At 47.2% G+C, this 23,136-nt stretch overlaps 2 protein-coding genes and 2 pseudogenes across 2 annotated transcripts; 3 read left to right on the top strand and 1 right to left on the bottom strand.

Annotated features, from left to right (window-relative positions):
• Positions 1-5,258: 5,258 nt before the first annotated feature.
• LOC104014848 (olfactory receptor 51E2) lies at positions 5,259-6,215 on the top strand. Its single transcript, XM_009467527.2, has one exon. It carries the CDS (start codon positions 5,259-5,261, stop codon positions 6,213-6,215), a length of 957 nt encoding a protein of 318 aa, XP_009465802.2.
• Positions 6,216-11,613: 5,398 nt separating this feature from the next.
• On the top strand, positions 11,614-12,546 carry LOC104014844 (olfactory receptor 52R1). The gene has a single exon (XM_009467523.1). It carries the CDS (start codon positions 11,614-11,616, stop codon positions 12,544-12,546), a length of 933 nt encoding a protein of 310 aa, XP_009465798.1.
• A 3,931-nt stretch (positions 12,547-16,477) lies between these two features.
• On the top strand, positions 16,478-17,411 carry LOC104014846 (olfactory receptor 51G2-like; annotated as a pseudogene).
• A 3,509-nt stretch (positions 17,412-20,920) lies between these two features.
• On the bottom strand, positions 20,921-21,925 carry LOC148055975 (olfactory receptor 51Q1-like; annotated as a pseudogene).
• Positions 21,926-23,136: the final 1,211 nt, after the last annotated feature.

Consider the following 23,136-nt stretch of genomic DNA (forward strand, 5'->3'; position numbering starts at 1 on the left):
AGCAAGATCAACAGGACAGGGCTTGGGCCAAGAGTTTGGAGCCACTCTGAATATCCCAGTCATTAGCTGTTCAACTGGAAACATCCCACAAGATGGAGCTAAGCTCCAGAGGCTGAGCACAGAGTATTTTCTGAAGATTAGGTCGAGTTAAGTGGGCCTGCAGCATGCCCAGTACTTCTAAAAAAAAGGCTCAGCCTTCATCTTCATCTGTGTTTCTAAAGTGCCATACACATCTACTGCGGTGGAAACAGTGCTGCTTTTGCATCTCTTTTTGACATCATTGAGTCTTACCATCTTGCCAAGTCTAATGTTCCAGCCACTGTTTTGCATTGGGTGTTATGTATGTGTGCAATACCTTCAATAAAAGACATCTATTCGATGTAAAAGGTCAAAAGACTTGATGAAGCCATTGTTTTCTGTTTATATGATGCAGAGTTATTAGGTTGGTGTTGCTTAAAATCTTCAGGATTTGCTGTAGATGAGCACAGGATTGTATGAATTAGATATGCATCAGGATGGTGCTTGGGGGTCTGGTGTGGCTAGCTCTCTTGCTGAAAAAAAGGGGGTTTCAAAAATAAAATAGAAATGGCTAAACTTCCTGACACTAAGGACCACATACTACAGTCTTCCAGCTGAGATCTTCCAGGTACTGACTGTACCCCTCAGAGGGATGGGAGGAGGAGATCTCCAGGGACAGTCCACAGATGGGAGGTGACAGTGTCTCCCAGCACCTTATTGCTCTGCTGCAGGATGGGTCTCAGCCAGGCATGCAGAACTGTTTTATGATCCTTCTGGCTTGCATCCTCCCACAGACAATAAAATGGCCCAAAATCTTTCATGCATCCAAATTATGGAGCTGTATTTTTGTTGATCTTAAGCCATGTTTTGGCCAGTCTTGACCATGGTGGAGAATAAGAAGAAACGGCCATTGTTCACCTTGGAAGGGTGAAGCAGCAGAAGGTATCGCGACAGGATTACACACCAGAACTGGCCTGTTTCTGCCTGCTGCTAAGTGCTTCACACTTCAGACTAACCCAGGATTAGTGCCTTTTTCTAACTACACATAACCACCATACCTGGAATAGAGAAAAAAGAATAATGAGGGAACATGTCCATAAAAAAAAATGGAAAGGGAGAAGGGAAGATTCCTGAGGGGAGGATTCCCAGGCCACTGTTTGCTTTGTGTTGTGCTAGTTATTTTGCTGAGGATCCCAGTGGGCCCTTGCACAGGGTGAAATACTGTTCAGCAGACCACCCCCAGAATCTCTGCCTGAGCGCTGGTGCAGCACGTCTTGGGGTGGAGGTCCTCTTTGCATTGAGATAGCATGCAATGGGAGCACTCTTTACTCAAAATATCTAAGGTTTAACCTGGTGCTTGTAGTCAGCTATTATCAGAGGAAAGATTAACATACAGGAACAAACACAACTTTCAGCAGAAAAGCCTAGAAAAGAGCTTTGCTGGAGAGATGCTTAGCTTGCAGGATCCTTGCACAGCACTGCTCTCATTCTGGAAACTTCCAGAGTTTCTCCCTGGATGTCCATGCTTCCTGGCTACAGCCGTTCTCCGAAACAGCAAAAGCCCAAGGAGCCTCTGCTGCAGCAAGCCAACGTTCGGGGGGGACAGCCAGGGAGGAAACGTGTGGGAGATGTATTAGCACATTTATTAGCACAGCTGGAGACCACGGTGTAGTGAGGCTTGCAGCGCATTTGGTGCATCTCCATCACCCAGTTCAGCAGAGCTTCATCTGCCGCCCCGTTTGCTTCCCAGCCTGTGTAGCTGGAGGGTAACCAAGCAGATGCTCAAGATTTGGGAACCTCTATATAAGGTATTGTCTTTTAGGAACATATGTTCAAAAACCTTTGTGGCTGCCTCTGGGAGTGGGAAACTTAATTGTGGTTTAACATCTGTGTGAGAGAAAAAAGAGATAGATGAACCCCTTAAAGCTGCTAATTCCTATTCTGTGATGCTCTGAGCTCTCCACTTTGTACCATGGGATCACTTACAGTAGTTGACAATGGATTTATTTCCTAGAAGGCACAGGAAGAGCAGTGTAAGACATATCAGAGGCATCTCTTGGAGACAAGAGGAGAGGAGAAGGATGGGAAGAGGAGAGAAAGGGGGGAACAGGACATGGAGAGACAGAGAGACAAAGAAAGGGAGAGAGGGAGAAAGGGAGAGAGGGGGAACAGGAAGGGCAAGGGAAAAGGGGAGAAGGAGAAGGAGAAGAAGGAGAAGGAGAAGAAGGAGAAGCAGAAGGAGAAGGAGAAGGAGAAGGAGAAAGAAGGAGAAAGAAGGAGAAAGAAGGAGAAAGAAGGAGAAGGAAGGCCATTCCTGCCACCTCCATTTGGTTCCCACTGCCAGCTCCTCCCATCCTGAGCCCTCTCTGAGCCCTGCACTGTGCATCTCCTCTGCCCTAGGAAACTCTCCCGTCACCCTCATTCATGCGGAGCCACACTGCAGTCCCTGCTGTGCTCTGTGGCTTTGCCCACACGCTAATTAAAAGAGGGATAAGGACAGTTTCTCTGTCCTGGAGACACCTGGTACTTCTCGGCTACATCCATGTCTATCCTCTCTTCCTTTCCTAACCAGGATGGCTTTACTCCGTAGCACATTACTCCCTGTCTGGTGCTACCCCCTCTTTCGTGCCTGGGCACTGCCTGGGGCAGGGCTAGCTGGCAGCCGCCAGGGATGTCCGTGGAGGCGAGGAACAGGATAACGGTGTGGGTGATGGTGGGATGAAGCTCCAGCCTCTGCACTTTAGTACAGGCATATCTTGTATGACTCCAAATACAGCAAGTGCCTGCCCAGAGTGACTGACTGAGCCAGGACCTGGGCATATTTATAAAATAGCAGCAGAGCTACAAGCAGGTACAGCTTTTCTGTTTACAAGTGATGATAAACAGATAGAAAAAAACCCAAAACCCCCCACATTTGATCAAACCATCAATTAAGATGAATTTTAATCTTGGTTCAAAAATGCTTTGATTTTGAGTGATGCCTTGTGGTTTTAATTTTTCTTTTCTCTTTTCCCTCTGAAGTAATATTTTGGCTTGATGTATACTTTTTTTCTGGTGAGATGATATGGGAAAATGGCTACTTATTCAAAGTGGCTCAGAGGGCTTTTGAGGGGGTATATATATTCCCCCCTCACTGCCGCATCGCAGGAGGGAGCAGTGGAGAGATGGATTCAGATGGTGAAGACTGTCCCATTGCCTGCTCCATCCTGGGAAGCTGGTCCCAGACCAATTTTGGCTCCATGGGACAAGTCTCGTCAATGTTTATGAGCATTTACTGAGATCAGCTGCTGGGGCTGCTGCTAGTGGTCCTCTGGCTTGGATGGTTTTGCTGTCTGAATGTGTGTACCTCTTGTTACAGTCCACCCATGCCGTTAAATGCAGTTACTGGGGCTTGCTGGTGGGAGGATCACTGTAGGAAAATAAATCTGCATTTACTGGTGTTTTTTAAGACATGGATACAGTTTTCATCTCTACAGAAAGCAAGGACCTTACAGTACCTGGTCTTCATCCCACTAGCAATCCAAAATCATTAGTCACTTCTGAAAACATTGTGCATTTATCGATGCCGAAGAACTAAAGATGAACTGAAACATCCAGGGATTATTTACTTTGTGTGTCTGTCTCTTACAGTCACATTTTCTCAAAAGAAATCAATAGGATGGCAGATATTTTACAATGAGACTCATATTGTCATTACACTTCAGTGGCTGGCAGGTAAGTTGGCTCAGATACTTGTTGGCAATTACTGAAGCGCTTTGTTCATTCAGCTTGCATCTTAGTGTAAGTGGTTTGCTGAAAATTTCATCGCTAAAATAGCTTTTAGGCAACTTGACAGTAACAGTCTACCTACGCTGTTTGTAAATTGTGTATAAAGAGCTAGAGTATGAGTCTTATTTGTTATAGATTCAAGATGGAAAAACCCCACATCAGGGAAATAAATCATGATTGCTATTTTAGGATAAGGACTTCACCACACACGTGCAGTAAAAAAAAAACCAAAAACATTTTCACAACCAAATGCTACTTTTAAAATAGCTGTATTAATAGCCTGCAGAGCTTACCATAAAAACATTTTGCATCCTTGTTTTACATGGATAGGGCATGAAAGAAATAATCGGAAAGCTCAGTAATGTTGCAGATAGCAGTTATGTTATAGCTTGTTATAGCTTGTTATAGCAAGTTATAGCTTGACCTCATGCTGTCCTTACAGGGCAGGGGAGATGGTGGGTTTGTTCCAGTGCAGGTACAGGCAGCTACTGACTTGTTACCTGCTCCGTCGGGTGGATGGATGAAGGCCCATGCTGCCCAGGGAGTCGAGCTAATCCCCCTCTTCTCTTTGGTCAGAGCTCGGGGCTGTGAGTCAGGCAGCGTCTGCACCCCTGTCCCAAGCCCTCCCATGCCAGGCTGGGCTGTGCAGCACTGGGGCTCTGACACTGCCTTGACATCAGCCTTTGACACTCCATCCAACGCTTTTTAAATCCCAATATTTTAAGAAACCCGATCCCTGAGAATAGAAAGACACCTAAAGCAAAGGCTTTTGCATATCTCCCTGGCCCTTCTCCTTGGATCACAGCACTCCCGGAAAGTTTACAGATACAGAATAAAGTGAAAAATGAGAATTGTTTTCTCTACAGATATTCCGATATTTGCATATGTGTTTTCAGACAGAAAGGATGAAAATCCAATTTGTGTGCGCAAGCAAACAAATAAATAAGCGTGTCTCACTGTGGGTGTCTGCAGCACTTGGGAGTGGTGGAGCGTGGGAGGCAGCACAGCCAGTTTCACAGAGCGCATTTCTGACAGGACAGCACAGCACATACGGAAAAACTCAAGCAGAACTGAAGTTTACAGGAAGCACTAAAAAAATCTGTTTGTTTGTTTGTTTGTTTTAATTTTTCCCTTTAAAAACAAAAGAAAGCAAGTTAGCTTTTGGGTTTATCATTTAAAATATTTATTTTACAGTGTCCTGCATTTAAGAGAATTCAAGCAATTCCTGTCCAAATTCAAATGCCACCATTTTGTGGCTGCATATGTTATTGTATACAGCAATAATGGGCTAAAGAAACAAGAGAAGAGCTCTCTGTATCAGTATGGCAACTATAAGATTCCCTTGCATTTCACAGGCACAGCCCCATGGGATTCACAGTCATGGGAAAGGATTTATAAAGCTGCTGTTTCTCTTTCCCTTGCAGCAGGGGATGTGCCACGGCATAGCATGACTGCTCTTCACCCCACGCGCCATGCTCTCCCCCAACAGCTCTGAGATCAGCCCATCCTCCTTCATCCTGGCCAGCATCCCAGGGCTGGAGGCTGCCCATTTCTGGATGGCGATCCTTCTGTGCTCCATGTACGTCTTGGCGGTCACAGGCAACTGCGCGGTGCTGTTCATCGTGAAGATGGAGCCCAGCCTGCATGCTCCCATGTACTTCTTTCTCTGCATGCTGGCTGCCATCGACCTGGCCCTGTCCACGTCCACGGTGCCACGCACCCTCTCCTTTTACTGGTTCAACACCAGGGAGATCAGCTTTGACGCTTGCCTTGTCCAGATGTTCCTCATCCACACCCTCTCAGCCATCGAGTCCACTGTCCTCCTGGCCATGGCCGTGGACCGGTACGTGGCCATCTGCCACCCGCTGAGACACGCTGCCATCCTCACCAACGCTGTGACAGCGAAAATAGGGCTGGTGGCCATGGCCAGGGGAGTTCTCTTCTTCCTGCCTTTGCCTTTGCTCCTCCTGCCCCTTCCCTTCTGCAGCTCCCGGCTGCTGTCACACTCTTTCTGCCTGCACCAGGACGTGATGAACCTGGCCTGTGCCAACACCACCCCCAGCGTGGTCTATGGCCTCACCGCCATCCTGCTGGTCATGGGGCTGGACGCCATCCTCATCTGCCTCTCCTACATCCTGATCCTCAAGGCTGTCTTGCGGTTGGCATCATGGAAGGAAAGGCTCAAGGTGTTCAGCACCTGCATTGCCCATATCTGCGTGGTCCTGGCCTTCTACGTGCCCCTGATTGGGCTCTCCGTGGTGCACAGGTTTGGGAAGGGCCTGGCTCCACTGGTCCATATCATCATGGGGAACATCTACATCCTGGTGCCTACTGTGCTCAACCCCATCATCTACGGAGTGGGGACCAAACAGATACAGAGGAGGATCCTGAATTTAATTCATATATACAATGACAGCACTGCCCATTGACCTGTGCTCGGCCACAGTCTCCTGTATCCTCACACCAGCTCATTTTGTTTTACACTTAGAGTCTTTGGTGCAGGACTGTCCTCTGTTTGTATGGCACCTAGCACGTGGTAGTAGGCTCTGAAGTGCTACTACAAGGCAAAAAGTAAATAGCAATTGTAAACTCCTTCCAAGAGTGTTTACCCTCACCAAACTTGGAGAGAATCTACTACAATGATCTAAATCCAACCCTGATCCAGCAGGTAGTGTAATGGGAAAGAAAACTGGCTCAGCATACTAATAAAGATGTCTTGATATTGCACTTTGTTCCCATCTCACCTGTAACAACGGCAGAGCTGACTGAATGCTACGGTGTTTTTTGAATTGTTTGGTTAATTCATGGTTTCCACTTGTGGCACATTCACTTTCCAAAAGCATTTTAGCAAAATTTTTGCCAGAAGCTTTGCCTGTAACAACAAACAATCTCTAAGTAAAACAATTACAGCAAGTGACATTATAGATCCAGAAATGCACTTCAGAGGACGTCCTCCACCTCCGTGGTCTTGTTCTGACCTATTGGGCGTTCAGTCGTTCTCTCAGCCTCCTTGTAGCAGATGCTCTGGAAAAATTTCAGACCCAGAGTTATTGGTAGCAATTGTAAAAATAACTCCAATTAATAATTATATTCAATAAAATGACAATGTCTCAAGAGAAAAAATAAGCAAGTTATAAATGTTAGTGATGATACTTCCAAGCTGAAGGAAGTGGTATTTCCAAGTCAAAGGTGTTTCATACCTTTGACTTCACACATGCTTGGAATTCCTAAGAAGTTATGAATTAAGTTCAAGTTCTTCAGCTTTCAAGCTTTTTTAATACTTCCTAGGTATTCCCCATGAAACAGAGTACCTGACAGCCTTTCTTCTCTTTATTCTCATGCCTCTTCTACCAGTGGGACACTACTACAAAACTCTTAATACAATGAAAGCCAACAAGCCTTAGGGCCAATGAAGAAGGTCTGAAAGCAAACTGCATTTGTTTTCACGCCGTCACAGAATCACAGGATGGTGGAGGTTGGAGGCACCTCTGAAGGGCATCTTCTCCAACCCCCCAGCTCAAGCAGGGCCAGCTAGAGCTGGTTGCCCAGGACTGTGTCCAGACACCTTTTGAATATCTCTAAGGATGGAGACACCACTTCATATTTTGGAAAAAGCTTAAAGATCCTGGGAAAGGATGCTGTGCAATAGGACTTTACAAAGAAACATACAGATTTGAAGAGTGTTCGCTTCTAGGTTTTTTTCTAATGTTCTTTGTCTTTTTAAAAATAAATCTGTTTCTTTATGAATAGAAAAAACCAAGCAATTTTTTCTTTTTCCTCTCAGTTTAAACTCTTACCTTGTTGTTGGCTAGCATGAATTGTGGTCTTCATCCTTGAGGTGGCTGCATGGCCATGCACAGGGATGTGTTTGCTGTTCCCACTGCAACAGCCCCTGGGATTCCTCCAGTGAGAGGTGCCGGCGGGGTGTGATCTCTAATTTGAACACACTGGCTTTACGCAAGGAAGTAGTGCAGAAAGCCTTGCACAGCAGGACCCTTCACAGCTGACTAGAGCAGCACCAGGTACTATTAATAAGGCTGAGCTATACTCCATCAGGAGGCCCAGGTGCTCTTGAACACTGCTGTCTCCATCAGCAGATGATGATCACAGAATCATGAGGTAATTCAGGTTGGAAGTGACCTCAGGACATCTCTAATCCAACCTCCTGCTCAAAGCAGGGGCAGCTCTAGGGTCAGACAAGGTTGCTCAGGGCTTTATCCAGTTCGGTGTTGAAAGCTTCCAAGGATGGATGTTGCACAACCCCCTTGTGCCTCTATTACACTGCCTGGTTGTCCTTACTGTGAAAAAGCTTCTCTTTATATCCAGTTTGAGCCTCTCGTGTTTCAACTTATGCTTGTTTTCTCTCGTTCTCCTGCCATGCGACATTGTGAGGAGCTTGGCTCCATCTTCTTGATAAAGGTAGAGGAAGGCTGCTCTTCTGTTGTTGGGTCTTCTTGAAACCTTTTCTTTTCCAGGCTGAACAAGCCCATTTTCCTAAGCCTCTCCTCATGGAGCATTTCTCCAAACCCAGCCACCCTGGGAGCCATCAGCTGAACTCACTCCACTTTGTTGATGCCTTTTTTGCACAGGGGCCCAAAACCAGATGCAGTATCTAGATGTGGTTTAGCAAGTGCTGAGTAGACTGTGGGATAATCCTTTGGGGGCATGGCAGATCACTCTCTGGAAAGGTCAACACAGAGCCCAAAACAATGATTATCAGGAGGAACTGCTAGAGAAGGAGGAAAGAGAAAAATAAAAATTATAGAGCATGTAAATCTGCACTGGTTCACACCATGCAAGTGGAAATATGCTTGATGGTCTAAGATTTGCAGGGAGAAGTTTCATTTAGTGTTAGGCCAGTTTGCTCAGGGTTTTATCCAGTTGGGTCTTAAAACCCTTCAAGGATGGAGGCAGCACAACCCCTCTGGGCAACCTGCCTTTGCTTGGCATGTGCTCCTGTTGCCCCCGTACATGCTGGCATAATACAAGCAAGTTTAGCTGTGAAAAAGAAATAAATTATTTGAGAAAAACAGGGAAATATGTGCAAGCAGGCAGTGAACAATGAGTTGTATCAGGGAGGACAGAAGACATGTTGAAGTGCTGCGCTCAGGGGCTCTTGCATCTTGTCCATAACTTCTAGGTGTGCTAAAATAGGTGTCTTACCAAAGACACATGCTGTCTTGCATCTGGGCCTTCAGATGACAGCAATATTTGGTGGAGTTTGGTGCAGTGTCTTCCAATTGCCAGCTAACACTGGGAGTAAAATGGGTGTCGTTTTTGTAGTCTGTGCTTGTATAGCTTTGGTCTCCATGAAACACATCTTGTTACAACTTTTTCTGCTAAATTAAAGCACATTTTATTTCAAAATAAATACTTTCATTTAAGTGGGTTACAAGTAGTTGCCATCTGGAACTTAAAGGCAATTTTGCCCTCTGCAATTTTTGTCGTATTTTATTTTATTAGAGCTTAGAAGGGTAAAAAATTTTCACAAAAATGAAAACAATCTGTACCTGCCTAATGTGATTTGGGAAGTGTGAATGAATTTTTCAGAGGCGTGCTATCGATCTAAACTCTTTTCAGATGGCCGTGGCATTGAGAAATGGCTCCTGCTCATTCTCCATATGTTCCTTATTTTTTTCCCTTTTGTGCTGAGAGAAAAATTAATAAAGAAAAATGAATGAACCACCCTGAAAATGCTGTATTATATTTCCTAGCCATCTATTTCTCAGAAAGAGAGTTAAGAGAGCCTCTTCTCTTCTCTTCTCTTCTCTTCTCTTCTCTTCTCTTCTCTTCTCTTCTCTTCTCTTCTCTTCTCTTCTCTTCTCTTCTCTTCTCTTCTCTTCTCTTCTCTTCTCTTCTCTTCTCTTCTCTTCTCTTCTCTTCTCTTCTCTTCTCTTCTCTTCTCTTCTCTTCTCTTCTCTTCTCTTCTCTTCTCTTCTCTTCTCTTCTCTTCTCTTCTCTTCTCTTCTCTTCTCTTCAAGTACTCCTGGGACTGGACTTGGGGACCCAGCGCCTTTGCACACTCTGGCATTTCTGCTGTCCCAGACTCTCTCAGTAGGCTGCCTTGGGTTTTGATACAGTTCCCCAATAATGGAAGGGGGGTTTATTTGCATGACTTGCTTTTTAATTGAAATTGGCATTGCCAAAGATCTGGTACAGAAATGTTATATTGCGTGAACTCCACAAAAACAGCACAGGGAGGTGCAGTGTGCCACACGGCAGTGAGAGTTATTTAACAAACATGCGGAGGGCTCTCAGATCTGCCTCTCGTTATTTCACCGTTCTCCATCTGTGTAACGGGGATGATGTCACTGACTTGCCTCTCTCAGCCTGTATTAGAGCTATGGATGAAACATAGCAGAAAAAGGATAGATTGCTGTTGTTTGAAAAGTACTTAATAATTCATGCTGCTGCAGTTTTAATTACAAACCCAGTCCTGTGATTTAATCTTGAACTGCCGCATCGCTCTTAAGTCTCCCCCAAATAAACACACTGCAAGAAAACAGATACAAAACTGGCGAAAATGCAGCTGTGTCTCTGAGGTCATCTGCATTGAGGGGGTTAAAAACTGTCTATTTCTCTCTCTCTAATTACACCGTAAGTAGCAGGGGAAATGCAGAGCTCCCTGCTGGGATTTATCTGTCAGACAGATAAATATCTCCTGGTCTCTGCAGTGCAGAGTCCCTGCATGGAAACCTGCAGGAGGCAGGTGAGTATTTACAGTTCAGGCAGCAACTTATTGCTCTGCAATAGGGCCTTTTATGCCATCGCTCCTCCTGGGCAGCAGCAGCAAGCATTGAACAGCCCCCAGTTAGTGAAGCTTGCAGGCACGGTCCTGCCTCTCACATTGCCTTTGCCTGGGAATTGCTTTCCCTGTCCCAGTGTTCTCCGTGGAAGAATGAAGTTTTAGGTAAAGCAGCACCAGCAGAGGCAGCTGGCAGGAAGGAGATGGAATGAAGAAAGAAAAATATCAGGAATTTCACTTCCTAGTTATCTCCTGTTATCTCCTAGTTATCCTGTTATCTCCTCCATCCCTCTGCTCCCTACAGGTCTCCAGCACAAGTGCGGTTGGCCCCAGGAAGGTTTCTGAAGAGTCTTATCAGGTCAGGAACATTGGCCTAATCTGTGCTGCAGGGCTCTTCAAGGAATCCTTTTTCCCAGGTATTAGGGAAAAAAACATGAGATGAGCAATGTGCAGGGGCTGAGCGAGCCGCCGTCTTTTTGGAGGGGGAGAATGGACATCACTGGAGCACTGCATTTGTAGGGGGGGTTGTCAAATACCGTGGCACTGGCTCAGTTTTTTTGCCCTGAAATTGGATGTTTCTTGACTGAGGCAAGCACTCGTTGCCTCTGTTTACACTGGCAAGCAGCACAGTGCTGTTAAAAGCTTCTGTAGAGCTACGAGGCTGGTGCTAGTGACTTCATAACCCCACTACGCACATTTCAAGAAGGTTTACTTCAGACCAGCTTTCATCTGGTCTCTGGGGTTGGACACCCTTTGGACACTGGAGAGTATCAGGTGTGCACCTCGGGCAGTCTTCTTGTTCAGTTTGATCCAGGAGGAATCCAGTCTGCATGCTCCAGGACCACTCCACCAAGTGGGCCAGAGGACTTTCAGTGGAAACTGGCAGGACATTTGCCTCAGAAGTGCTCTCTTGAACCAGCTCAAGCAGCTGTCATGGGGATGGATGGCTGTGCGGGGAATGTGAGCTTCTGGACTGTACCTCATGCCAGTCTCTGCCACTGACTAGATCAGGTCGAGGGTTTTTGATGCTTTTTTACAGGACACAAGAGCCCTCAGTGTAGGCAAGAGACAAGAAGGGTTTCATGTCTCTGAACTCTACTGCCTTCTCCCACCCTCCCTATTTCCTACTCACTGGCATCCCTGGGCTGGAGAAGGAGCAGTTCTGGATTGCCTTCCCCTTCTGCATCATGTATGCCATTGCTGTGCTGGGGAACATCACCCTTCTCCTCATTATAAAGGCAGAGCCGAGCCTGCACGAGCCCATGTACCTCTTCCTGGCCATGCTGGCCTTCACTGACCTGGTCCTATCAACATCCATGCTACCCAAAATGCTTGGCATCTTCTGGCTGGGGTCCGGGGAGATTGGGTTTCTCTCCTGCCTTGCTCAGTTGTTCTTCATCCATACCTTCTCATCGGTGGAGTCGGGTGTGCTCATGGCCATGGCCTTGGATCGCTACATCGCTATTTGCCACCCGCTGCAGCACTCCAGCATCCTCTCTGTGCCGGTGGTGGTGGCCCTCGGGAGCCTGGTGCTGGTGCGTGGAGTCCTCCTGGTGAGTCCCTTCTGCTTCCTCCTCCACAGGATGCCCTTCTGCCAGCATCACATCATCTCCCACTCTTACTGCGAGCACATGGCCATGGTGAAGCTGGTGTGTGGGGACACCAGAGTCAATGTCATTTATGGCCTCTTTGTGGCTTTCATAGTGACAGGATCTGACATGATCTTGATTTCTGTGTCCTACACCATGATCCTGCGGGTGGTAATGAGGCTGTCATCCACAGAGGCACGACTTAAAGCATTCAGCACTTGTGCATCCCATGTCTGTGTCATCCTTGCCTTTTATGTCCTTGCCCTCTTCACGTTCCTCACCCACCGGTTTGGGCAGAGCATCCCTCCCCACATCCATATAATGGTGGCCAATCTCTACCTGCTAGTGCCCCCCACGTTAAACCCCATTGTTTATGGGGTGAGAACCAAGAAGCTCTGGGACAGGGTGGTCCTCCTCTTCCAGTGAAAGGGAATCTGACCCATATGATGTACCTTAAACTGCGCTCATAATTTACTGGTGATGCTGGTAAATTTAACTGTGACTATTTATTTGTTCAAGGAGGAACTCTTCCTCAGTGCCTGGAGTTTAAGCAATGCATTCGTGCAGAAATCAGTAGATTGCCTCTTCCGATAGCACTGTCCAGGAGGTTTCATCCATTTAGCGATGAAACTTGACATAAAGACATTCAGTCTGACTTCTATACCACTAGGAGATGGAGAGTTCACCCCTCCCAGAAGTTAAACTCCTCACTGTTAAAATTCTTTCACTGTTAAAAAAATATCCTCTCATGTTTAAAATATTTACACTGTAAGGCTGAGTATTTCCAAAAGATCTTCCTGCAGCAGCTCTCATTATATGACGAGTGTTCCCTGGACTGTGTGATGGTATTTAAAAGACATGTAGGTGTGGTGGTTAGGGACATGGTTTAGTGGTGGACATGGAAGTGTTAGGCTTACAGTTGGACTCAATGATCTTAAAGGTCTTTTCCAACCTAAATGATTCTATGATTCTATGGGAAGGTGCTCAGATGGGAATGGTGACTGTCCTTGTAGAAGGAAATCGGTAGAATTCAATTTTAAGCATTAACATTTTTTTTGTAAGGAAGGCAAAACCTACAATAATCCTATGCTAGAAAATTCCAAAAGTCCTATGTAAATGTAAACCCTTTCAAAAATATCAGAAATCCTCGCTGACGCAATTATTTGGAGTGACCTACCACAGGGAGATCGTTGCTAACGGGATTGCACTATACATAAGTCAACTATCCCAATAAATAGGCAAACATGTTTTGCAGAATCACTGCTCTATATCTGAAAAAGGTAGGCATCAAAATGAGGTGGAGGTCAGATGACTCAAACTCAGGTTACGAAACTCAAGCACGTTACAGACCTTTGCTCTAGTTTTAGTACAAACTGAAGAGCACTAATGGATGGAGAGGAGATCTCTGGCCTGGCCTGGCATTTCTTGGAGCTCTCTGTCTTCCTGAGCAGCCCTGACTATCATGGCCACCCATGAGGAGCCTCCAGGCTCTGCTGTCTCTCCGTGAGCTGGATACCAGCGGGGAAGCAGGAGTGGGGGGGCCCAGGAAGAGAACATGCGCTTCTGCTGAAGCAAAGCAGATGCTAGGCTGCAGACAAAACGGGAAATGAATGATTTTTTTTGGCACCATTTCAGTAGAATACTTAAATTTCAACTCCGTTCGTCCTTTTTCTTCAGATAAAACAGAAGTAGCTTTTCACAGACCACAGACGAGAGGCAGGGGAAGCCAAAGGAGGAGAGAGACAACTGCAGTTCATCTAAGAGCCTGTCTCAGAGCACCCACTACATAAAGCAGGGCTGCACCTTTTCTTGTGGACTGATGCTCATCTGCCACCACTCTGGTGAGACAGAACCCCCATTTTTCTGCAAGCTCCACAGAAACTGTTGTTGTTTTCATTTTTATTAAGAACATGGGAGCTGCCCTCATGACCAATGTCCATCCATTCCACCACGCTGCCTCCTCCAGTGGCAATGGGAAAGGTCTTCTAAGAGCTGCCTTTTCAAAGTAAGAAATGACAGCAGGGGATCGTTGCTGCTCAGATACATGCAAAGGTGACTGGCTGACTCATATAGGTCCTTGTGACCTATGAGATGTGTGCATATAAGCCATCACCGCCACATCATGTCAGATACTCAGCACCAACAGCTTAGGCTCCTACTTTAGGATTCCCTTCTCTGTAAACAAATAAAGCTGTGACATCTGGATCACTGCACATGGGGTGGTTGCTGGGGTGGGAGGGGGTCAGCAGTGCCCTCCAGTCGATGCTAACGCTGCATGTGAGTCGCCTGGAGAAAGTGGTGGGAAAGCCAAGGAGGTCTGTACCCAAACCAGGGACACAAGCACGCTTTCATGAGGGGGCGTACAACTTTGGGGTGGTGCTTTGAAATCCAAAGGCAACAAATGGTCCTATTGCTGAAAAAGACCAAACCTGAACATTTTGATGGGTAGCCCAGTGTTGTCAGGAGTCTCATCTTCTGACAATGGTGCCTGAGGCCACAGCTGCCAGGAAAGGGAGATCTTGCCACCATCACCCTCTCCTCTTGATAGGTTCACATCTGTCCTTCTCACCCCTACAGAGGGTCAGAAGCCAGCACTGCATTCAAGTCCTGCTTTGACTTCACACCTAGTTTCTAGTCCTATTTAACTCCTGGTGCTAACCCAAGGCAGTTCCACAGTAGCCTTCCACTTGACACTGGGATACACCCTTAATAGTGTGTTTGCATCATCTCCCTTGAGATACTGGATCAACCAGAAAAAAAAAAAAGAAGCAGAAGTATCCAGTGAGCCTGGGAGTCCTGAAGGATTCTGTGGAGTGGCAATATAAAGATGCGTTCACTGGCAGCCTGGAGGCAAGATGCTCAGGCGGCTCATATTTGGGTATTGCTCCACATTTAAGGCAAAGTGATTTGCTTTTTCTGAGCTGCTTTTCAATGTCAGCTGTTAGATAATGTCAGATAACTCTGTCAGTGTTACGGTAGTATTAGTGTTGAAGTGATTATTAGTTTTAAAGGGAGGATGTGCATGTAATGAAGAGCTTGTTATCCTCAGACCCTTTTCTTGTCAATGAGGGCTTTACACACCATTTATCTGACCAGGGTAGACATCAGGGTGAGATAAACTGCCTTCTGGCTGTGCCTGTTCCCCAGTGTGACTGGTGGGGTCCAGACAACCAGCTGAGATGTTGATACCTACACAGCAGGCACCTGCGCCCAGGTGAGGGGACAGTGACCTGTAAGGAAGGACAATCCTTGCCTGTGTCACAGCTTGGCAAGGTGGATAATTAGGACCAAAATCTTCTCTTCTCAGCATGCAGAAGTGGTTCCTGTACACCAGAGGGAGCTGCCAGAGGGTGATTTGGTTATTGTTTACTTCCTTTATACTGGAAAACAGCATTTGCATTTGTACATACAAGAATATCCAAGTCCAAAATCTTTTGCTCTTGGGCTAGCAGATGTTCACAATGCTGCTTTTTGGCTGGATCCTGCAAAATGTTGCTGTACTATCTGGGTTCTCAGCTGTGCACAGCGCTCAAAGACGCAGAAACCAGTTGGTGCAAAAGCACTTATATCAGGTCTTTGCTGCCAAGGTTATTTTTAGGGAAGGAAAAGATCACCAAGTCTGATATTCATTCACAGAAAGAAATAAAATAGACGTGCAAAGAATTAAAAAAAAAAAAAAAAAGATATCTAAAATGAGGATGAAGCTCACAGCCGGCAGAGAAGACGTGCTCTGCAACACCCGCACAGAAGGGATGTGGGAATCTCATTCATAAAGCAGTGGAAGCCACACTCGGTCACCTGGCAATGTCAGAGCACAGGTCTCGGTATCTGCATGGTGCTCCTTCGCTTGCTCTTCTACAGGACAAGGAAAAGCCAGAGCAAGGATGGGTGAACTCCCTCCATGACTCCCAAGTCCAGAAGTGGGCTTTCTGTATGAGATACAAGTCTGCTTTCACCCCTCATCCAGGATGCCACCTCTCAAGTCTTTTTGCCCTCTGGTGCAACGCAGTCAATACAGTATCACATCTGTCAATCTAGTAAACAGCTCTCTGTGTCCTGGCATAGAGAAGCCCATAATTCAACCATCAACTAGGTACTGTGTCCCTCCATCTTCATAAGCTTTCTGACTTTTGGGAGCTGTAGTTCTCCGTGACAAGAACTGATCACAAAGGTAAAATGCCCTCTTGCTGTCTCAGCAAACTCAGAAGTCTGAGAAGTGAGAAGTGAGAGACGTGAAGAAAGCTTTGCTTTGCTTTGCTTTATGGCATGATTACTCTTTTATGATTTCTGTGAATTTGTAGGATGAGTGGGATCTGCTGCTTGATCTTTGACAGGACAAAGATGCTGTACTAGGAAAATGACGAACAGTAGCTTCCTTAGACCTTCTACCTTCCTTCTAACAGGAATCCCAGGAATGGAATATGGGAATGTGCGGCTTGCTGTCCCTTTCTGCTACATGTACATTATTTCCATCCTGGGAAATAGCACGATCCTCTTTGTCATCAAAGCAGAGCGCAGCCTCCATGAGCCCGTGTACCTCTTCCTGTGCACGCTGGCTATCACAGAGCTTGGCGTGTCTCTGTCTGTGCTCCCCAGTGCTGAGTGTGCTGCTCTTTGATTCACAGAAGATCAGGTTTGACGCCTGCCTCACCCAGATGTTCTTCATTCACTGCTTCTCCATCCTGGATGCTGGGGTGCTGTGGGCCATGGCCTTTGACCACTTCATGGCCATCTACAACCCCCTGCAGTATGCCTCCATCCTGACCAACCCCAGAATAGGTGTCATTGGGCTGGGGCTCACAGCGAGGAGCATTAGCCTCTTGCTCCCCTTGCCGATACTTCTGAAGAAGCTGTCATTCTGCAGGTCCCATGTGCTGGCTCACTCCTGTTTGAACCCCAGCTTTCTCCAGCTGCCCTGTGCAGATATCAAGGTGAATAGCATGTATGGGTTATTTGTTGTCCTGGGTACCTTTGGGCTAGACTTGCTGTCTGTCATCCTGTCCTATGTCATGATCGTTAACACTGTGCTGAGTATCACATCCAAGGAAGAGTGTCTCAAGGCCCTGGACACCTGAGTGTCTCATGTCTGTGCTGTTTTGATTTATTATATCCCAATGATTAGCTTGTCCATGGTGTACAGGTTTGGGAAACCTGCCTCTCCTCTGATTCATGTCCTCATGGCCAATATCTATGTCCTTGTACACCCTGTGCTAAACCCCATTATTTACAGTGTAAAAACTAAACAGATCTGCAGAGGGATACACAAACTTCTCTCTCCAAGAAGGTGCTGATGTAGGGCACAGAAGACCCAGGAGGTTTTTCATATGGTAGAACAGCTGGTGAATAATGGTTTAGATACTCTCTGCTCCATCCTGTCATCCATTTGACTGCTGAGGATCCTGAACCTTTAAAATCTTCTTATGCAGTGGATGAAGTATAACTTGTTTCTAGGCCCACAGCATTTTCTTTGCTGTATAAAGGAGTGTTGCAGTATCTACGGTCTTCTGTACATTCAGGAGCTGTAACTGCCTGAGGTTCCTAAGCTAATGGCAATGGATGTGTGGGGGTGAGTTTCCCACCTTCACCATGGCACTGGGTCAGCTGGACCCAGAGCTCCTGCCAGAACAAGGGAGTTGATCCTCCTGGCCAGCAGTGCCTGGGCATGTATTTGCAGGGAAAATCTAACGCTTCCTAGATGTGCTCAGCCAAGTAGCCTCTAGTGCATCAGCAGGCACTAGAGCATAGATCTACATATGTGCAATAGCTGTTTATTCGAGCTTTTTACACCTGCAGCTAGACTTGCTAAGGCTGTGAAGTGTCTAAGGACCTGGGTGTATGGCAAAGCCCTCTTGTTCCAGCCAGGTGACATTTCCAGCAGGAACAAGACATATCCAAAAGCTATGATTCATGCTGCCGGAGCTGAAAGTCACCGTACATTTCCCTTCCCAGGGACTGTAACCAGCCCACTCTGGGGTGCTGCAGACTCACAGCAGCTGGGATGGTTCATCTGCTCTGCCTGGACCAACCACTTAATGGCTCAATGCAGACCCCCGATGGAAACAGAGCCTGTGCAATATCACTGCAGCAGCACTCGGCTCACGATACCATCAGATTGTAATGGGAGCAGAATTATATGCAAAAAGGGTTCAGGTCAGGTCCCCATCTGGTGTGAGAGGGTCCAGCTCAGCCACTGCACTGCAGCTCCACCATCCTGTATTACAGCAACAGGAGAGCCAGCTCCCACTGGGGACTCCTGAAATGAGGTGCCTCCATGCGCACTGGGTGTTTAAGCTCCTCTCACCCAGGAGGAGATCTAATTAAGACAGAGACTGGAGAAGAGTGGTTCAGATCACCCTAAAGCAGATGGTTGAGGTTGGTTTCACCCCAGAATACCCTGCCTGCTCCCCATACCTCCCTCTGCTTTGATTTCCATCTCTTTGAATAGGATTGCTTTGGCATAAGGTTAGAAGGCAGAGAGGCAAAGCAGTGCTATGCACTTAAAACAAAACAAAATCATCGGTAGCAGTGCTGGTCACAGCCCTGGTGTGTACAAGGCTGTACATCGAAGGCCTTCCTCACAGCTCTGCAGCATCCACCATCCCAGGAGGGACTAATAAGGGCCAAAATAAATCCTGCCTTCTTTTTTTCCCTTACATAAAGCTGTCATTACTGAGAACAACCAAGGAACACTGGTATTTGCTGAAGCCTAAATGGGCACATGAATACCCAAGGGAAATTACAGAAAAATAACAAAAAATACCCTACACATTCCAAGTCAGCCTGAGAACTGAATGGTCGTTAGTGCTTTACAGGTGTCCTGGTTTCAGCTGGGATAGAGTTAGTTTTCTTCTTAGTAGCTGGTAGAGTGCTGTGTTTTGGATTTTGGATGAGAATAATGTTGATAACATACTGATGTTTTGGTTCTGGCTGAGCAGAGTTTACACCAGTCAAGGACTTTTCAGCTTCTCGTGCTCTGCCAGGTGCATAAGAAGCTGGGAGGGAGCATAGCTAGGACAGCTGACCCAGACTGGCCCAAGGGCTATTCCATACCATATGACATCATGCTCGGTATATAAGCTGGGGGAAGAAAAAGGAAGGGGGGATGTTCGGAGTGATGGCTTTTGTCTTCCCAAGTAACGGTTACGCGTGATGGAGCCCTGCTTTCCTGGAGGTGGCTGAACACCTGCCTGCCCACGGGAAGCAGTGAATGAATTCCTTGCTTTGCTTTGCTTGTGCGCGCGGCTTTTGCTTTGCCTATTAAACTGTCTTTGCCTCAACCCACGAGTTTTCTCACTTTTACTCTTCTTATTCTCTCCCCCATCCCACCGGGGAGGAGGGAGCGAGCGGCTGGGTGGTGCTTAGTTGCTGGCTGGGGATAAACCATGACAACAGGTTACCCGATAAGATTTCGCTGATGTGATCCAAATAACAGAAGCTGCCTTCCTCAGGCTGAGCCCCCTTCCTAGAGTTTCAGGGTTGAGCACTGGGTTTGACAAACCTTCATGGCGTTTCCTCGTCTCTCATGGCAGTCCAGGAGAACTATCAACAGATGTATTACATATACCTACCACCATGCAGCAAGAGCTTCTTCAAACTCCTTGCTTTGAGACCCACATCTGTCAGACTCATGATCCAAATAATAGCTTATCGCATTCAGGTGTTACCAAGCCTTGGGCTGGTTCTGTGTGTGTTGGGGCTGTGGTACGCTGAAAAACTTGTTACAGCAAAAGGAAGCACACCTTCTATGTGGAACCAAGAATTTATTGTTACTGCAATTAAAGTTTTAGCAATCTTATGAAACCACAGAAAACAGTTGCTATCATTCCAGTGGCTGACCTAGTGTCACCTGCAAGCTTTGAGAGTTCACTGTGCACTTCTTCGTCCAGGTCACTGATGGCAATGCAGAATAAAATGAGTCCTAGCAGAGATCCCTTAGGGAGGCCACTGCTGACTCTTCTCTGGACTGACAATGAACTACCCTTACTTTAACCAACTTCCCATCCCTAGAAGAGGGTTTCCTCCAATCCCCCTACAAATTAATTTCATTAAAAACATTTAGTCAAAGGCTTTTGGGCATCCATGTGCGTTATGGCCACGGGATCCCTCCAGCTGGAGCCACTCTCACAGAAGTCCAGCAGACCGTGGTGGCAGGATTCCCCCTTGCAGTGGCCTGGCTGACTCTGCAAGAGCTTTACTCGTGTGTTTACCCACATGCTTAGTGATGTTATTCTTTATCACAGCCTCTACAGTCCCACCAGCGGTGGAAATCAAGCCCACTGGTCAGTAGGTCTCAGGAACCCCGTGAAGCCCCTTTTGCAGGTGGAGTTGAAGGGATGATTCGCCCTGCAGCACCATGACCATTTGCAATAGAGCGATGCACCCTGCCCAGCAGCTCTGCAGCTTCACATCTGAGCTCCTTCCAGACTCTCAGGTGAATCACACCTGGTCCTGGGAGTTAGTGATATTTAACTGATATTTCTTTGATGTAACACCTCCTCCATATTTACTTCGAACTGATCAAGATCCTCTAATCCATTTGCTATGAAGACAGTGTAGGGTATAGAAATCCAATGCAAAGAATTCACTGAGATTCTCTGCTGTGGCCTTATCGCCCCTGAGTATGCTTCTCACCCTTGGTCACCAAGTGGTCCACCTGTTTCCTAGCTGGGCTCCTGCTTTTGATGCATTTAAAGAGCATTCTGCTGACAGTTAGAGCATCCTTTGCAAGGTGCTCTTCCTATTAATTTTTCTCTCTCTTAAACTCCTCCTTATGTTCAGCCTGTCACTTTTTATGGGCATTTCATGTAGGCAAGCTTCCCACTTCTCTATGACTCCTGGACTGCTGGCCACGGCCACGGCCACGCCAGGCCAGTCTTTGACACAGGAGCCTGAGGAGGCCTTTGCGAATGGGCTGGTTTTTCATGCTGTAGATGATGGGGTTCAACACAGGCGGGACAAAAAGTTAGATGCTGGCCATGAGCATGTGGCTGAAGGATGCAGCATTCTTCCCGTACCAGTGTATAATGGACAGGCCAACCATGGGGACATAGAAGATGAGGACAGCGCAGAAGTGAGAGACAGTGAGAGACAGAAGACAGCGCAGAAGTGTTGAGGGTTTTGGTCTGCTCCTCTCTGGAGGTGATGCCCCCCACAGCCTTAATGATCATGGTGCAGGACAAGGTGATGAGCACTGAGTCTAGGATCACAAACAGCACCAGGGTTAGGCCGTACAGGCCGTTCAGGGTAGGGTCTGTGCACGCCAGCCATATCATGTCCTGGTGCAAGGCAGTGGAGTGGGACAGCACGTGGGAGCTGCAGAACGGCAATTGCATGAGCAGGCAGATAAGTGGGAGCCATGTGAGAGAGCCGCAGACCATCCCCAGCCCAGTCTTTGCAATCCTGCCACTGGTGAGGATGGAGGAGTATCTCAGCGGGCAGCAGATGGCCATGGCTGTGGCCAGAAGCACCGAGGACTCCGTGAAGGAGAAGGCATGGATGGAGAACATCTGGGTGAGGCAGACTGGGAAGCTGATCTCTCCGGTGCCGAACCAAAAGACACGCAGCACCGTGGGCAAGGTGGACAGAGTCAGGCCCAGGTCAGTGGTGGGCAGCATCAGTGGAAGTAGTACACGGGCTGGTGGAGCCTTCTATTTGCTCTCACAACAAGCAGGATGGTGCCATTTCCCAGCATTGCGATGAGATACATCAGACAGCAAGGGAAGAAAACCCAGCAGTGGAAAGGAGCCATCTCGGGAATGCCTGTCAGCAGAAAAGCCAGGGCACAGCTGCTGTTCCCTGGGGACATGCGTGCTCCATGCTGGCCCCTGCCTTCGATAAAGGCCCCTTTTTCATTAGCAATTCAAAGGTAATGCAGGATTAGATTTCACAGGGCAATGAAAAGAGTCTGGTGTCTCACAGAGACGAGCACTTTGCAGTGCCAGTTCAGTCCTTTTTCCTGCTTTATTTTCCCCAGGCTCCTCACCTGTAAAGTCAGTCCCAGGACATTGCTACAGCCTCTCCTCTCAGCTGCTGTAAGCACCATTGCCACCCTTCCCTGGCACTCAGGCCCTGGTCTCTGCTTCCATGTGGGTCCCTCTCCAGCTCTCTACATTGGATTTGCAGCCTTTCCCCTTGTTCCCGAGCCTTTTCCACACCTCCACTCTCAGTCCCTGACGCACACAGCCTCACCCCATGCGCTTCCCTGCAGGACATTGCAGGAGGACAATGATTCCTCTCACCATCCTTGCTCCTCCGGGTAGCTCTCCCCTTGCCCATGGGCTGTTGCAGCAGATGACAGATGCCTGTTTCCCCTCCCAGGCTGTGCCTCCAGCCTGTTGTCTGTCCTTGCTTGCAGGTACCAGCCTGCCCAGCCAGCTCCTCAGCCTTCTTGCTGGATTTTCAGATTTTCATCTTTCACCCTGTGCATGATGCCCTGTCTGGAGCTCTGCAAACCACTGCCCCCTGCCCAGCTGCTGAGTTTGGACCATGGCTTGGCTCTTACGGTCCTGCTTGTCCTCCTGTCCTCCACCTGCACCCTTTGCTATCGCTTAACCTACCCTTCAGTGGAAGGGAAAGAGGAAAAGGTTGCAGTTTTCTCCCTGTTTTGTGTCTGTGCAGCACCTGGCACCACGGGACACAATGGTCCCCGGGAGCTACAGAAACAGCAGCAATTACTGAAATTTATCTGTCACCCACTCTGATCCTTGAGGGGATACGGTCACTCCTGCAAGTCTAAATTTGGTAGGGCATTGGCAAATTTAGAACATTATTGTTTCCCTTCACTTCAGAGATTATTTACTATTCTAATTGTTGCTGCCATTGCTACAGTTCTTACTAATAGCCCATTAAGCTATTCAAAGTGACAGGTATTTCAGCCGATATGTGTGTTACTGATATACACAGCAACTATAATTCTTAGCAGGAATGTTGTTATTACAGCTAATAGTTATGGGTAAAATTAAGCAATGTGTACACAAACCCAGCTCTCATTTCTTCTACAGAACTGTCAACCAAGGT

This window comes from Nipponia nippon, unplaced genomic scaffold (genome assembly GCF_047370975.1).
Source record: "Nipponia nippon isolate SJK-2023a ecotype South Korea unplaced genomic scaffold, ASM4737097v1 scaffold_2, whole genome shotgun sequence".
Classification (NCBI taxonomy): Eukaryota; Metazoa; Chordata; class Aves; order Pelecaniformes; family Threskiornithidae; genus Nipponia; species Nipponia nippon.